General features: G+C 34.7%; 1 protein-coding gene across 3 annotated transcripts in view; it reads right to left on the bottom strand.

Annotated features, from left to right (window-relative positions):
• Positions 1–3,343: 3,343 nt before the first annotated feature.
• Positions 3,344–18,861, bottom strand: part of mspo (M-spondin) — a 593,209-nt gene continuing 577,691 nt past the window's right edge. For all 3 annotated transcript variants that reach the window (XM_074172813.1, XM_074172815.1, XM_074172814.1), the window contains exons 6-7: positions 12,168–12,331; positions 3,344–7,108 (exon numbers count right to left, since the gene is read on the bottom strand). In XM_074172813.1, the coding sequence (XP_074028914.1) occupies positions 6,912–7,108; positions 12,168–12,331 (361 nt within the window). In that variant the 3' untranslated portion in view covers positions 3,344–6,911. The remainder of the gene's footprint in view (positions 7,109–12,167; positions 12,332–18,861) is intronic.

Raw genomic sequence — 18,861 nt, 5'->3', positions numbered from 1 at the left:
TAAAGAAACTGAGATTTAGATTTAAAATAATAAATAAACGTCAAGCAGTTACGGAAAGCAGAAGAGTATTTATTACGCAATTCCACTAGAATTGCATAATAAATACTCAGAGCAAATAACTATATATAGATAAGAACAATGAAAAATTTTCTATTTGGACGAAACTTGGTATGACACTCAAGTTACGAAAGGGTGAACTGATGGTTCAAGAATGTGTACGTCTAACATGCCTACAAACAAAGGATCGCGACTAATCATTGTGCATTGTAGAGGAAGTGCAGGATGGGTTCGAATCCTTTGAAATTATGTGGAAACACACTTGATGACTGCAATGTTAACTATCATAAGAACATAAAAGCTAATATTTTCGAGAAATGGTTTGAAAACATTGATCCCAAATTTGGATCCAAATAGTGTAATAGTTCTTGACAACACTTCCCCATTCGCGACAGCTCATCATCAAGTACCGAATAAAAAATCGAGGAAAGATGATATACAGAGTTTTTCAATGGATATCAATTTGTATTTTCAAAATTACTATACCAAAAACCAACTACTTGAAGGTCTACAGACAAAAACATTTGAAAAAGTGTATGCCCTTAAGAGTATTGCTGAAATGTATGGACACCATACTGAGATTTCCCCCCTATTTATGTGTTTTCAATCCCATCGACTTGATTTGGGGAAATCATCAGGCGTAAAAATAATTTTCCAAAATTTAATAAGAAGGTAATAGAGCTAATTAAAAAAGAAGTATCTAATATTAACGAAGGAGACTGGTAGAAGAAGATTAAAAAAGTAATTTCAGTTGAAAAATACTTTATTGATTCAAATGACAACAGTGTTAGTGAAACATAATATGGAAAAGGAATTATCAGAAGCTTTCGAAAAAAGTTAGTGAAGTGTTTTTGAAGCGATCGATTGTATATATATATATATATATATATATATATATATATATATATATATATATATATATATATATATATATATATATATATATATACAATCGATGACAGCACGACCAGCGCTTTCGACAGCTGGTCGTGCTGTCATCCTCTAGGCACTATTCTATCTGCAGATAGAATAGTGTCTATCGACTAGGCACTATCTGTAGATAGAATAGTGCCTAGAGGAAGACAGCACGACCAGCTGTCGAAAGAACTCGCAGATAATCAAATGAAAGTTATAGAACTTCAAATCCTTTTTTTTAACTAACATTAATAGTAATATATATATATATGTATATATATATATATATATATATATATATATATATATATATATATATATATATATATATATATATATATATATATATTGCTGTCTTCCTCTAGGCACTATTCTATCTACAGATAGTGCCTAGTCGCTAGACACTATTCTATCTGCAGATAGAATAGTGCCTAGAGGATGACAGCACGACCAGCTGTCGAAAGCGCTGGTCGTGCTGTCATCGATTGTATATATATATATATATATATATATATATATATATATATATATATATATATATATATATATATATATATATATATATATATATATATATATATATATATATATATATGCGAGTTCGAAAGAACTCGCAGATAATCAAATGAAAGTTATAGAACTTCAAATCCTTTTTTTTATCATTAATAGTAATATATATATATATGTATATATATATATATATATATATATATATATATATATATATATATATATATATATATATATATATATTGTGTTTGTTATATAATCAGAAATATTTATTGAATAACGAAATTAGTTGGCTTCCTAACTATATTATTAAAGGGGAGCTGTTGGAAGGTAGGTTGCACTATATGTATATCGTTCACTTGAACTATACATACACTTCTTGTTCAGTTCTGATTGACGTATTCACCATTTTTCTAAGTCTGTTATAATCTAAAAATGACTAAATGACTATTCTGTATTCTGTATTTTTCATTTCATTACAATAATGATAAACTAGTCTAGTTCCCGCTCCCTACTATATATGTAAAGTGATGTTTTATTACCTGTTCGGAAGTCCTCACACGATCTGCTTCCTACTATATAAATATTGTTGTTGGTTTTTACCTGGGTTCTTCTTCTTGATTGACCTTTTTTTCTCGTAAAGGTTTGAAATGATAAATCAAAAGTTTTCACTGATAGGAGTATGCTGAACAGGTTTCCGGTTTTTGATCCGTGTACTGTGCTATTATCCTTAGTGGGATTGATCTAATAACGTTTCGACAAAGTCACATTTGTCATCATCTGGCGGAAGTCGACCGATTACTCGATACGCTCGATGTTGTCGATGAGTTCGGGTTGAACCGCGTCTGGAGTTTTATGTTCGACGTTCCGACTCCCATGTTGGAGCTATTTTCAAGAAATAGTTGTGACTTGACGACGGGGCCTCAATCTGCCCACTCCACAGGTCTCGACATTGATTCTCTCTAAGGTTTCAATCTGCCTACTCGTTAGATTTAACTGAGGTATCGATGGGTGTTCGATGGTATCTATATCGAAGGAAGCTACTGAACAGGAAATGTAGAGGCGTGGCTTCGAGTAATTACCATCACCGGACGTCTTGGTGGGAGGCGAGCATCGGGAAATTAGGGGTTTCCAGGTAGTTGGAAGTCTCTGACTCTCATCACGTTTTTTTAGGCAAGAAGGTCGCTTTTCGATTTCGATGGCCTCGCGAATTATCCGAGCTTGTAGTGTTTTCGCTGTGGATGGTCTTAGTGTTCGCAAAGTCTATGTTGTGTCCTATCTCTTGCCTGAACAAACACGATGAGGGTCAGAGACTTCCAGCTGTAAACCCCTACTTTCCCGATGCTCACCTCCGACCAAGACGTCCAGTGAAGGTATTCACCCGCCACCACATTTGTACTTCAGTAGCTCCCTTCTCTTGAGGTTCTAACCACTCTTCGTGAGCGAGCGTGGAAGAACAAGTCATGAATTCTTCATGAGAACAATGCTTCAGCCCGCAAAGCACTGAGTGTTGTTTGGTCAAGCATGGAATCTCTGTGTTGGAAAATCCATCCTACTTACCAGATCTAACTCGACTATGAAAATACTTTCAGAAAAATTACATCAAACACTATGTTGAGCAATATGTAATTTGAATGGAAAATAAAGAAGGGAGTATATCGAAGGAAATGAGGTGGAATGAAATGACCAACACCAAAACCCTGTTACTTTTCAGTCAAACCTCGTCAAATAGCTTCTTCAGGCGAGTGTTGTGGCTTTTTGAAATGTTTTGTATCGCTCAGTGAAGTGTTGCTTGAATACGTCATTCTGGATTCATGAAGTATCGAAGAAAATTTCAAGTGGATATGGAATGAAAGAAGATTTTATCTAAATATAACGTTTATTAATTTTCAATGCATACATATTATGAGCCAGACCATATTAAAAACTAAAAATTCATATATTAGTACAATTATACATACATATACAACTTATCATCCCTCAACTTATTCTATATGTATAAGTTTCTATTATTTCATCAAGTTATTTGGTTTTAGGTGAGCTTCACGCGAATATTTATTGACATAATAAGAGCGAAAATGAGTAAAAAGTCTCACAAATATCTGATAGAAATTTTTCATTGACATTCGTACTAATGACTAAAGTTTGTACCTATATTATATTTACAAGACTTCTTTGAAAGATGACGTATTTTTACAAGCAAGGCATATCTGAGTGCTGGAAAAATACAATAAGAATATTTAAAAATGTGGTAATGAAACTGAACCCAGTAACCTACTTAGTATGGGAAATTACATCGAACATAGTTTGAGTATAACATTCAACATCTTAAAGAAAGGGGTTTTTGTTAATGTAGAAACAATTCTCCAGAGTCAGTATCTTTTCCAGAGGACTTGAGCAAATTCAAAACGTATTTTCAATCCGAACATATATGGAGGTAATTTTTTTCATTTGGAGCATATGCTACTTTGAATTCAGATAATCATTTAAATTCGAAAAATCATTGATTTAGTCACCATATCAAAGTAAAATTTCCACATGAAGTCAAAATTACTCGCAGTTCTTGTGGTACCTGTGTGTTACATTTTCAAGAACCACTGTCCTTTGGTTCAAAAGTACCATGCAGTAGTTTCGTTTGAGTTTGCTAATCGGAAACAAAGCAGCGTTATTTGAAGAGCCCTTTACTTGAACACGATAATTTTTCATAATTAAAATCTAATTTTAGAAAATTTCAAGTACATATTATTCTACTCTAAACGTATTTTTACATTTTTCAAGTGAGTTAAAAAGTATTCTGTTTGTTGTCATTTTGAACATATCGTTTGATTTTCCGGATAGAAATATATATTTTGGAATCTATTGCGTGTAATAGTTCTATATCGACACAAAGTTTTGCAACTCTCTGACCAAATATCTTTCATATCGTTAGGCGTATTTTGTAACGGGCCACTACATTTTCTAAAAAGATTCAATCGCAATAATCTATCGGCTCCTTGGGGAATGAATGATTTTGTGAGGAGAACGAAATATATCCAAATAATTGATTTTAATGTGCAGTTCAGGAAACGGATCAAATGTTTCGCCAGTTCATAGATTATGGAACAAATGTTTTTTTGTGAGCATAGTATCATGGTATGGGAGCTTCGTTTTTTGACAGTTTCCTCCTGTATTGAATACATCCTGATTTTTGGAAGGAAACCATACAGGTACATTCATTAATGAAATTAAATTCAGTAAAGCAGACGAAAATCAGAAGGTCAGGTAGAGTCTGGCTACCTGAAATGATTCAGATGGAAATAGCAATATATTCAATAGCCAGCTGGCCTAGTAAATAATCTGTCCGAAACAATAATAAGGCGTCCATTTCAGATATATGAATATATAATCTCAGGCAGAAATAAACCGGTCAATTATCCAACTATAAGAGAAAAAAGTTAATTTTCATTTATCGCAACATTTGTCACAAATTAGGTAAAGAAGATGTGAACACACATTTTCTAAAAGAGAGTTCATCAACATTTGTAATCACAAATGTCATAATATCATTTGAACCAACAATTACCATTCTTGATAATACATCAATGAAATACAAAAAGTAATAACACTGATACATTTTAACGTGAAGGTGCGGTTACAAAAAAATGAAATAACTTCTTCCAATACCACAATTATTGTTCTGGAATGATCTTATTTTTCAAATTCAAAACGTCTGCCACATCTAATTCAGTTTTAATCAGTTCAGCTTCGAATTTCCTATCCCACTGATCCAATGATGGGGTTAATCATTGTAACTGTAATTACTCAGAAGAAAACAGTGGCGAACGTAATATCAACAGTTACAACATAAACCCGTGATACATTCTTCAGTCAAAACTCTTGGGTTCAATGGGATGAAAAATATTGGCAATACCTGTTTAATGTAAGAGTGTAATCCTATGTTTATCAAACACGAGATGGTTGCTGGAATATTTGAAAAAGGATTTATACATGGAAGATATCAATACTGGTATTTCTGGTATGAAGAATGCTTCAATTGAAGGGTTCGCATAAGTTTTCAAGGAATTGTCGTCAGAATGTTCATCTGACAGAGTAATGAACACTGTCTGCTTTAAAAGTCAGATTCAAAGATCTGTCCCTCGATTCATGGGTTCTGTCCATCAAGACACCCAGGAATTACATCGATATCTTTCGGAAGGTTTGCATGAGGATTTTATTAGAATTACTGAGAAACCTAATTCGATCTCAACGGATATTAACGAAAAATGAAGCGACAGCGGAAACGCAAAAGAGTCCGGGCTGAGATATTTGAACAACTCTGAGATTGGTCAACTGAAATCCACTATGAAGTGCACACACTGTAGACATTTCTCACTAACCTTTGATTCTTTCTGGAATTTTTCTCTCCCCATACCATAAAAAACTAGACAATTGAGTTTGTCACAATGCTTGGATTCCTTCACAAGAGAGAAAACTCTGGATGGAGATGAAAAACCGACGTATTCGAGGTGCAAGAAATGATTCTTGTTTAGGCGGATTAGATATGAGCAATTATGCAGCAGACAATGTTGGTCCTTGTTGTTATAATCTATATGTACTTTCGAATCACAGTGGGACTACTTACAACAGGTTTTGAACAGCCTCTTGCAGACACCCATATGTGACACGTGGCATGAATACAACGATTCACACGTGTCCCCTCTTTTATAAACAGGAGGGAAATAATCCGAACCTTCAAGGTGATTTTTTCTTTTTCTTTCTGTGAATTGAATTCTGTGAATTTATTTGTATTCCATAGTTATTAATGATATTTTTATGTTTAAATATGTATATAATAAGCTATGAGATTACTTTCTGGTGGGTGGGGCAAGCATATCAATTTAAACTTTTTGAATTATATGCACATCACGCAAAGTTGACTTGATACAGAGATTTTTTTGAGTGGTGGAGAACACTTCAATCATTCGAAATTTCCAATAGGTGGAGCCTTATGACCGTGTTCAGCCTACAAAATATTTTAATGACATGCTATGATCACTGTTAGAAGTTTATTTCTACTTCAACAACTTACATAAGAAAAGTATCACTGATTTTTGATAAATTCACTCGAAAGTCTTCAAATCATCACCTATTTTACTACGTTGTTAGTCACTGGGCAGTATTCAGATGGAATCGATCGTGTTTTAGTTTTCAGTTGTTAGAAAATCGATTGTCTCTCCTTAATAATAATTATTATCATTACATAATGGTTATGAAATTGATGTGCATTTTATTACAGACGTCATATTTTGCTTATCGCAGAAAACCCGAGTCACTTTTTTGGTTAGTAACGATAAATGTATAGTTTGGCAGTCCCCAACACATGTTCACAACGGCACACTGAAACGTTGGCGTCTCGAATTGTGCACAGATATTCACTGGGAGAGTCTTGATTACCAGTTGAAGTATTCCTTGTTGCATGATCTCGCTGATCCACACCATTTCGTCTCGACCAGGGGGGGACAGAGGCGCCCTCCCCTCCTCGCGTGTTTCAGGACCTCTCTGCGTCGTTGCATTTCTCCAATGCCGCATGATTTGCTGCAGGCGCTCCATGTTGACCAAGCTGACACTCTGCAATCACGTGGGGCACCTGCAACAAAGTAATTATACTAATTAACGATGACGGTTTTACCAAAGGTCCAGTACATTGATGCAGACTACCCTAACATATAAATGAGAATTGCTTTATCTTCTGATTATTGTTTGGGTCTACTGAAATGGTATGCTGATATTATAAAACTAGGTTTTTGATCTCGATTGAACAGAGAAAGCTTCTTTTGAAAAACCTAATAAATTTTAGCACCTTTTGAAATTTTCAGGAAATATCTGATGAATTATAATAATATTACAATATTGAAATAATAAGTTGAATATAAGGGGGATGAAATGGTGGACTTTTTCAGTGTACATGAGCTGATTAGAAACAACCGTATAACAAAGTCACTTTCAATATCAGAGAAGCGATTAAAGTGAGAAACACGGTTCAGAGAAAAGTAATATACACAAGTTATAGGAATCTTCGTATTTGTATCACCGATGCTATACATCGATATAAAAAGCATATGTTCATTCTGAGAAATATAAATATACTAAAACCATTTCACTAGTTCGGACTTCCATTGTCTACTATATAAAATGAATTGAAATCCCTGAAACAAGTAAAAAAGAATAATTAAGAAAGAATAGTTGAAAATAACAATTATATTAAGCAACAATAAACCTGAAATGAAATGATAGTGAAATAACCTACAAGTAAAAATATAATAATTGAATAAATAAAAATTAAAGGAATGAAAAAAGATAATAATAAAAAAATAAAAAAGTGTAGAGATTCCAAGTCACGTTAGTTCACGACGTTTCGATTGTTGGTATCTACAATCGTCTTCGGGTGATGACTGGACTGATTCCTCCGAGAGATGACTATTTTATAGGTCGTTGAAATACTTTCACTTTCTCTACTTTCCATTTTCCGCTTCACTGATCCCGTGAGAGATGACCGTTTTGGCGGGAGTTGGTCATTTTTCGTTTGATGATGGGTTTCCATATGTTTCGTATATCTACGCTGGCCTGGCTGAATACGTTGTTGGACAATATGTATGCGGCTTCCTTAAATTTTCTCCTGAACCAATGTTCCTCTCTGTGCAAGATCTCAGCTTGGGACCACTCGATGTTGTGTTGATGGGTCCAAACATGGTCTGCTATTCCTGATTTGCTGGTTTCTCCTCGCTGTGTGTGCTTCTTGTGCTCGGCGATGCGAACATTCAATGGCCTCTTAGTTTCACCAATATAGGATTTTCCGCACTCACAGGGTATCCGGTAAATGCAATTCTTGGAATCGCAGTCCGCGTTTGGGGGCCTGGTTTTCGTGAGGCTGCTACGGATAGTGTTACCGGATCTGAAACAGGTTCTAATGTTGTACTTGGAACCAATTCTTCTTATCCTCTCCGATAATCCTCTGATGTAGGGAAGTGCAAGCACTGGTTGTGACGGCTTCTCTTCCTTGCGAGGCTCCTGCTGTCTTTTAGCCAAAGTCTTTTCTACCATCGCTTTGGAGTATCCATTCCGCTGAAGATCATTTTTGATGATGTCTAGTTCCTTCTCGAGACCTTCCTTTGTATTACAGAGCCCAAAAGCACGGTCTAATAGAGTCTTGATGATTCCTCTTTTTGTCGATTGATGGTGGATGGATTCGTGGTTCAGATACTGTCCCGTATGGGTGGGTTTTCGGTATACAGATGTTTCCCACTTAGTGTCGGTCCTCTTCACCAAAACGTCTAAGAATGGCAATTCATTGTGGATTTCCTTCTCCATTGTCGTCTAGTTCAATATTCCCATGGTTCCTTATTATGAAGGTGTCGTCAACATATCTCAACCAGACTCGCGGTTTCTTATGGGCTTCTTCAATGGCTAGAGTTTCAAACCACTCCATATATATGTTGGCTATGACTGGTGAAAGTGGCGATCCCATTGGCAGTCAATCATCTTGTGTAAAGAATTCGTCCTTCAGTTGGAAATAACAGTTTCGTACACAGCATCCTAGTAATTCCATAATTACTTCTATAGGTAGATTCGTTCTCTCTTTCAGGTTCCCGTCTTCGGATAGCTTTCTCTGTATGATTTGGAGTGCTTCTTCGACCGGAACGTTGGTGTGAAGGCTTTCCACGTCGAAACTAATTAGTTGATCTTCCTGTGCAACCTCAATTGACCCTAGTAGTTCGACAAAATGCCTTGAATTCTTCACAAAAGACGATGTTTTTCCTTGTAATGGTTGTATTAAGAGAAGTAAAAATCTAGACAAGTTTTGAGTAGACGAATCTCTGGAGCTGATGATCGGTCTAAGCGGAACGTCCTTCTTGTGGATTTTGGGTAGACCATTCAAGTGAGGGGCTTACTGTGGTGCGGTGTTAGCCATGATCTTTCTTTGTCCGAAAAATAGACTGTTTGTTTTTTCAAAATCTGGTACAACTTCCTTTCGATTGATGCCGTAGGGTCCCGTACGATCTTTGTGTATCGTCCCTTCTGCAGAACCTCTTCGATCTTCTGTTCGTAGAGAACGGTTTCCATTACCACAGTAGCGTTTCCTTTATCTGCAGGTAGGATCTTGTTTCAGGGATTTCAAATCATTTTATATAGTAGACAATGGAAGTCCGAACTAGTGAAATTCATCACGAAACCTTGTCAATCACCTTCAAACAAATACTAAAACCATCTTCTTTTTGTGATTGGTATTGGCATAGCTATGTGGATGACGTTTTGGTATGTTTCACGGGTACTAAGAGACATGTGTTACTATCTCCATTCGGGTTTGAAGGCCGTCGTAGTTTGGAACTGTATTCTAACGTTTCGCCAGCACGAGTGGCTGGCTTCTTCAGAGGCAGTTCCAAACTACGATGGCCTTCAAACCCGAATGGAGATAGAACAGCGAAAGCCTTAACTAATTTATTTTACTAAGAGACAATTGGACAATTTTCATAGGGATATTAACAAAATTAATGAAAACATTAAATTCACTATTGAAGTAGAAGCAGACAATTCAAACTCAATCAATTTTTTATACTTGGCAATTAGTATAGGAGAATGAACAACAAATATGATTTTTCAATTCATCACAAACCTTTCTATACGGATATTACGATTCATTACGATTCTACCCATCCGTATCAACACAAAATAGCATCTTATAATAGTATGATTTATAAATTAGTCAATGTTCCTCTTTCAATAAATAATTTCAATAAAGAACTGATATCAGTAGGAAAATTGCAGTAAACAACGGATTTAAAAGTGAATTAATAGACAAAATACTTTCCAAAAAAGTCTACGCAAATACGATTCGGGACGGTTTTGCTATTCAAAAGTTGAATATTAAAAACAAAAATCAAAATTCAAAAAGTTGAATATTAAAAACAAAAATTATAGAGTTTTAATATATTTTGGTCCAACAACGAAAAAAGTTACGTCATTTTTGAATAAACAAAATATTAAAATTGCATATGGAACAGGTGATACGTTAGAACATTAAGTAAAAAATAATAAAGACAAAACATCCAAATCCGAGAAATCAGGATATGTAAATTGAAATGTTGAACTTGTCCTAAAGTATATATTGGTCAAACCGGCAGAACTTTCAGAAATCGCATCCAGAACATCATTTGAGCTATGTAAATAAGAAAACTAGTTAAACATATTCAAATCATATCTTTAACGGATATTTCGAAATTTCACACATAGAAAATGAAGGTTTGAAGCTAAATCATTTGAAAGCAATGGAAATTAATGAACTTGAAAATTCAAACATTATACTAGATGACCAACTGGATTTAAATAAATTACCATTACTGAACTTGTTTTCTTAGAAACTGATGTCATCCTAGTATTCGTAGACATATTATTATTAATGTAGAATTGATATAATATGCTATAGGTAATTGGGGATGTATCTCAGGTATATAAAATTTGAGTAGGTGGTCTAGGTAATTATGATCTAGTGAGTACCAAATAGGTAGTTCTCACTGGTGAATTACGTGGGGTATATATAAATTGAGTAAAGAATCAACATTTGGTAAATTAATACTACGAAAAAACTACTGTGATAGCGAAACATGTGATATTTTTGAAAATTTGTGAAGATATTTCAATGTTGGATATTTTGAAACAACTTGAGAAATTCAATTGAGATGAATTTAATTTCTATTGTCATACCAACCATCCATCTGAAACAGATCTATAGTTGAGACTTTTCGACAAATACCAGAACCGAAATGAACTACGGCTGTATTTTTCTCGAGTGTCACCTATTCAAGTCAGACAATATCTAAATAGTATGAAAAGTAACTGCTTTTCATATGATTACTTTTCTATTCTTATGCTAAGATATATTAAGGATTATTTCATCAATCACATTACTCATATTTTCTACATCATTTTGGAAAAATCATGTTCCATCAGTCTGGAAACAAGTCATTGTGCTTCCCTTGTTCCTTGTATAATTTCTCAAAGCAACTTCATTCATTGAACACAAACCATATGTTTTGATGGTCAACACTGAAATACTCTGCTTGTAGCTCATTGAGTTCCCCAAGGCACGATTTGTGGACCTCTATTATTCTATTCATTTCAGAGATGCATCTAGTAATAAGCGAATGTTCACCACTATGCTGATGATACTCAATTGCATTTATTCTTTTCTCATAGTAACTGGCAAACTTCAGCAGAAAAAGTTAATGCAGACCTTCAGAATCTGATAGATATATTCACAATACGCAATCTTGAATTGAATGCAAATAAATCTCAAATAGTTTTTTCCGACTTGATAGAAAACAACATGAAATCAGAGAGTAGTCCATAGTAGTGAAAATAGGTAAAAATAATCCAATAATGAATTTCTCAATAAACTCCTGCAAACTGAATTCCTTATTTTCGTTTCATTCTTTTAGGCTCACGCGGTATTCATTGAATATAATGTTCTTACAATGATACAGGAATATTTCAATCAAAACTTTCGTTGAATTTTGATTAATACACATTTTTTCAACCCTATTGTTGAAAATAGAGATTTGTTTCCTAATTTTGAAATATGTGACAAGTTCCGGGGCTCATATTGAGTTATTAGATTCATACTTCAACAACGTAAATAAAAAAATACTCACGTATTTTCTTGGGATAACCTTTCTTGCCTCTGTGATATTTCTTGTGCTTTTTCTCTTTGTGTAAAAGATACGAATCTGCTATACTATTCATTATCGCATCCTTGTCTCCTCGTGGAACAACGGCAGGTATAGCAGGTGAGGTAACAAAATTATTTTTCTGGTCGCTGAAAACAAAACGGACAGGAAATAAAGAACTGGGGATACCGGAACAGTCATTTAATAATAATACTTTGACTATGACTACATTTATTTCGGCAGTTTTCAAGTCACTCGATCATTGGATAACTCGAGTAAATTTCAATAATTCAAAAACTAATATCATTTTGGTAAAGTTATTATTTTAACTATGAATAGAGAAATTAACAGGTTGTATCGCAAGTCAAGGCCCAGTCTGAAGATGATGGAAGAGAATATCATTTCTGATAATGAAGGTTCATAACAGGGGGCTCGAGTTCTCATTGTTTTAAAGTAATTTTGGTGATTGTTACATTCATCACTGTTTATAATCCTGTTATTCTTAAAAAAAAATGTAGAAAACTCACGGACATTGAAGAGAATAAAATCTTGGCTAGCAGGCCGTGGTCGAAAGGAACCTGAAGTACCCAACGTTTCGTCTGTTACTGCGGCAGACATCATCAGTGGTATGTTCGTTTACTGCGATGACGAAAGTTATATTTCTAAGTCTCAGCAATCGTTCGTTGCCAAAACTTTAGTTCTTAGCAACGAACGATTACTGAGACTTAGAAATATAACCGGGTACCTCAGGTTCCATTCAACCACGGCCTACTTGCCCGGATTTTGTTCGCTCTGATCGTGACTTCGACCGTGGAAGACTATGTTCTTGTACCCCCGAACATTTTTCACTGATTTTTTGGCGAGTAAAAAGCATGATTGTTGATCTTTCATTTGCAGTATGTTTGTAAAGAGTTCACAGTTCTTAAAGAATCTGGGGGCTCAAATTCTTTCAACATTTCTGTTCAATAAGAACTGTCTGTATCTCAAAATAAAAAACCGGGTACCACATTTTTCAAATTATTATGAGATTTTACTTTATTCAATTAATTTTTTCACGTTAGTTCTTCTATTCAATAACATTCAATTTCTAACTTGGAATATATACGGTAATTATAAAAAAAAACGGTTTAATGAGAAAACCATGCCTCTAATAGGAAGAAGCTGAATAGTGAATGCATAGAAGTTTCTTACAGATACAAATTGGAAAAAAAAACATTCGTTGTAAATGATTCCGTGTTTGGAATCACACGTTAAAAGGGAAGACCTCGTTAGTCCTTAGCTCGCACAAGTGTCTTAACTTCTGAGAGTTGTCGTTCTTATGGGGGCGGCAGCTGATTAACGGAAAAACAGATTTCAAACAGATTTTTAAACAGATTTTTCATAGAAACGATGTAATAATTCGAAGAGTATTTATATAAAAATAATGTGAATGATCAAATATTGCGCGCTACGTACATTTGATTAGCGATTTCTAATTTTTTTTTTATATCGGTATGCTCGTCTCGAACATATATATACAGTTTAGTTTGTTGATGAGAGGCATAAAAGTTGGGAGTGTTTTGCGTGTTCGGCGATTTACTGTTATCGAAAAATATGGATAAAAAAATTTGCATTGGATTTAGTACAAAACATTCAATTTATTGCTCGATAACACTTGAAATGTTGACAGTGGCATACGGCGATTGTACTCTGAGTCTGAAAAATGTTACAAGCGGTACAAGCTTCTCACAGAAGGTTGAGAATATGATAATGACTACGCTCGCTTTCGACGCTTCAGCACATCAACTACCGATGAAAATGTTGAGAAAGTGAAAAAAATTGTTATGGAGAATTGTCGATTGGCTCATGACATGAGCATGAAGCGTGTGGTAGCGAAGTTCATTCCAAAATTGCTGAATTTTGACCAAAAACACCGTCGTATGACCATCGCCCAGGAATTGTTGAGGGGCGTTAACGGCGATCCAGGTTTTCTTTAAACTGGTGACGAATCATGAGTATATAATAATGAATTATTTATTGTTTGCCGGTTAAATAGTTACAGAACTGTAAAACTCAACCTAAAGAAAACAGCAAAACAAAAGGAGTAGTTTTAGGTCAGTTGACCAATTCTTCCACACTAGAGGGATCAGCTGAAAAACGACCTGTATAGTTCATTCACAACGAAATGATCATCTGCAATCTTTCGATTCGAAGGAACAACCAACAAACAAGTGTTTCTGTGTTTCGGTGTCATTTGTATCGCGTTAACCTGCTCTTTGACTTAAGACGAACGGCAGTCTACCTTTCTTTCATTCGTTAAGAATTTCTGTTTTAAAGACAGCACAAAACACATGCAGCACCATCCAGTTCTACAATAACCAATCTGATACACTTCCTTAAAAAAATAATAAATCATTGATGAAAAATCTACTAACTTATAAGGTGAGTACCTATAACCTATATAAATAATTAATACTCATAATATACCACTGTTTGAACAAATTTAAACTATAAAGAGACATTTTATTCACTAGGCTATATCATAGGTGGGTCAAAAATATTTTTCTGGAGGAATTCAAAGACAATGCAATATTGGAAATATCCAATAAAGAGGCAGTTATAAAAATCTGATAAGAGAGGGAGAATTCAAATATTTTTTTTTCATGCATTGGAATATCAATAATATTCTTCCTCCTCAAATTAAGATTACGAATATCTGACCTGTATGTGACTCTCTTACACAGAAATTCAGGTGTATAAGTTTTAAGGATTTTGTGACAACGTGAATTTAGTAAACGACGATTAGACATACTTAACCAGCCCATTTCTTTAAGCTCATGTGAAATCCTATCTCTTCTTTTGAGATTAAGAATTAGACGTAGACATGAATTTTGTACCTTTTGGATACGAAAGGCATCAGATATCCGAAAGAATAGGACCATAAACCATGTCACGATAGTTGAAATGTGATAGAACAATCGGGTTGGATAACATTTTTATGTTATTGAATTAATGAGGATAAAACAATTTCAGAGCTGCGTATGCCGTTTTCCGTTTAGAAGTGACATGTTTGTCGAATCGCAATTTCGAGTTCAGATGTAAACCAAAATTTTTTATATGATCGTTGAAAATTATTACATAATCATTGATACATATTCGTAATCTATTCGTGGTTTCTATTTTTTTAATTTCATTTTTGAATAAAATGGCGCAAGTGTTCGACGAATTCATTTTTAGAAAATGTTTTTCCGATAATGTCACGAGTCGCGATTAGTCTGCATTAATTATAACATAAGCCTATTCAATTTCGTCCATATCGAAAGAAAAATACACTTTATTGTCATCGGCATATAAATGATAATTACAATGATAAAAATGATGATGAAGTTTGAAGTATACAATGCATATAAAAGAGGACCAAGAATGCTACCTTGTGGTAGGTACACCTCGTTGAATGCTTAGACTATCTGAAATTTTATCATCAATCCTCACATGTTTTTGAAGATCTGGTAAATACAACTATAGGAGTTTCACTGACGTCTTGCTGAATACAAGGTAATGTATAATTGATAAAAGAATCTCATAGTTAATCGTATCGAAGGCACGGGAAAGATCTATCATAATGAGAACGTACATTTTGTTGTCTTCTAGCGTCTTTATTATCATCAGTAATAGCACTCAAGGCCGAAGAAAAACTGCATTCGCTCCTAAAGCCAGACTGATGTTCAGGAAGTAATTTTCTATTTGAAACTTAGGTGAGGATTTTTTTTTCTAAAAATTATTCTGAAATTTCAGACAGGCTTGAAAGAATACTTATACTTCTCAGGTATTGAAAATATCCGTCAAAAAAGGTATGATGAATGGTCAATAAAGTGAAATGATTTGTCTGTTCATATTATCATGACCAAAGGATATGAAATCGAAACCAAAGCCCAATAATTCCAATGGAAGAATCCAGGAGCACCAAGACCAAAAAACCTCACCAAGTTTGATCAAATGTCGAGGTTTTGTTCTTTTTTTTTCAATTACCGTGGCGTGGTGCATCAGTAGCTTCTGCCACATGGTCGTATGGTCGATAAGAAGTATTATTTTGAAGTTAGGCGTTGCTTGCGAGACGCAATAGGAAAGATACGTCCGGTGCTGTAGAAAAACAATTCATCACGATTATGCACCTGCTCACTACTCATTAAGTGTTCTTAATTTTTTGAGCCAAAAACAGCACCGTGATCATACCTCAGCCATTATATCTACCAGATTTGCCCCCCTGCGACTCTTTTCTGTTCCCATGATTAAAGAAACCCATGAGAGCACGGTGTTTGCGACAATTGAGGAGATAAATACCGAATCGCTGAAGGACATACCCAAATGTGCATATTGCTTCAAGGATTGGAAAAAACACTGCCACAAATGTATTATATCTGAGGGGGACTACTTTGAAGAGGACAAGTAAGAAATTGATGAATATGAATATTTGAATATTACGTTCTGTAGCGTTCCTATGAATGAGGTTTTGTTATGAATTCATTTTGAGTAAATTTGTTTGTTTAAGTTAAATATATTATGTGTCTCTCATTATATATATATATATATATATATATATATATATATATATATTGTATATATATATATATATATATATATATATATATATATATATATATATATATATATTATATACACCATATTATATACTAGATTTACCATCATCATTATTATTATCATATGAAACTAGTTTCGAAAAATCCTTTTCTTTTTGGGTGATTTAATGTTCGATTGGATTTTTTTTCAGTTTGGTTCTGAAAGAATCTTATATGAATTTCAGAAATTTTGATTGTTACAGTGGATTTTGAAATATACATCCCATATAAATTAACTCATTTCAAAGCATGTTTTATTCACTGAGATAGCTATCGTGGGATCAGCTGAATGACGACCTGTATACTTCATTGACAACGAAATGATCATCTGCAATCTCTCGATTCGAAGGGACAACCAACGAAGAGGTGTTTTTGTGTTTCGGTGTCATCTGTATCGTGTTACCTTAGTCTTCGACTTAAGACAAACGGCAGTGTAACTTTTTTTCATTCGTTGAGAATTTCTGCTTTGCATCCCCATCTAGTCTGTTCAAAAATATCTGTTTTTCCGTTAACCAGCCGTCGCACCCCTACGAACGACAACCCTCAGAAGTCGAAACTTGTGCGAGCTGAGGATTAACGAGGTCTTACCTTTTAACGTGTGATTCCTAACGCGGGTTGGACGATAGCAAGTGAAAATCGATCGTACAGACTAGGGCTTGAACCATCGACCAACACGGCAGTCAATTCGAGTGAGTGAACAAAGAACCCACATCGTACCGCCTGGCACGTGGTTTTGCGTCAGTTTTGATGATGCCATCGACAATTTAGTGACAACTGCATTTGTAAACAATGAAGCTCCAGAAATATATCGCAAAGTTGTCGTATATGCTTTCTGTCTCGTTATATCATGTTTTATTATTTTTATTCCGTTCTGTTTTCTTTTTCTTTCTGATGATATCACTTGTGATACACTGTTTGGAAGCTTTGGTGTAGTAATTAATGTTACTGGAGATTTTTCCCAACACCAAACCGTTATTTCAACACCTCGACACGTGTTTCGATCACCAAGTAATCATCTTCAAGATGAAGATCAAACTAATCATATTTAATAAATTGATGGATGTGCTCAAGTTGCAAACCAAAATCCTTACTTTTAATTTTTTCTATTAATTGGTAATTGAGATCCTCAGCAATGTCATGGATTCTTCGACTGATAGTATTGTTAGATAAGGGTATCTTGGAAATTAATTTTTCAGCTGACTCTCCCACCATAATATTCACCATGTCGGGAGCAGCCGGTAGAATAAGCTCTTCTGCAATAGTATGAGGCTTTTTGCATTTTGCCACCCTGTATGCCACCTTGAACAGTGCGTTTTTCGTTTTATTTAAATTTTGTAATTTCCGGTGAAAAAAATCACGCGATTTATCAGTCATGTTGGATGAATTGTCTCGAGATGTTGCTTTAACTTACTTGGAAGCACACTTTCGGATGACAGTATTTTCATACAAAGCACACATAGCGGTTTTTCTTCATTGTTTACTTTGAAGTAAAACCAAAGATCAAATAGCTATCATCGTATTTACGATATTTCCGCTTCTTTGCTTCCCGGTCGCCACTAGTAGATGCTTTATCACTATCATTTAGTATCAGTTGAAGCGCGTAGGTACTCATTGGCGAGTGAACGACGCGACGCGACGGCGAAAAAAGAGTTCTACGATGATATGTTCTACGACGTTTCCGATGCGAACACTCAAAAAGGGTATCCGCTAATTTTGTGGTGTCCAATAATTAGAGGATCGACTTACGGCGCCCTTCTTTACTTTCTACGGCGCACCAGGGCGCCGCGGCGCACACTTAGGGAACCCCTGCATTAAACTAACAATGGTCGATTACATTAGGCCTTATATAGTGGGTAATAATAGAGGTGCTTGGCTTGATTGAGTACCTGAATTTACAATTTACAATGCAAATATGCTAATTTGAAAACCGGTGATCAAATCGATTTAGTTTAGTCACTGGTTTTTCAAATTAGCATATTCGCATTGTGAATTGTAAATTCAGGTACTCAGTCAAGCCAAGTACCTTTATTATTACCAACAGGGGTGCTATATAAGGACTAATG

The sequence above is a fragment of the Leptinotarsa decemlineata genome, unplaced genomic scaffold (assembly GCF_025532065.1).
Source record: "Leptinotarsa decemlineata unplaced genomic scaffold, Ldec_3_MD MMD2_tig00000199_RagTag_RagTag, whole genome shotgun sequence".
Lineage (NCBI taxonomy): Eukaryota > Metazoa > Arthropoda > Insecta > Coleoptera > Chrysomelidae > Leptinotarsa > Leptinotarsa decemlineata.
This window is presented reverse-complemented; position numbering and strand designations above follow the sequence as displayed.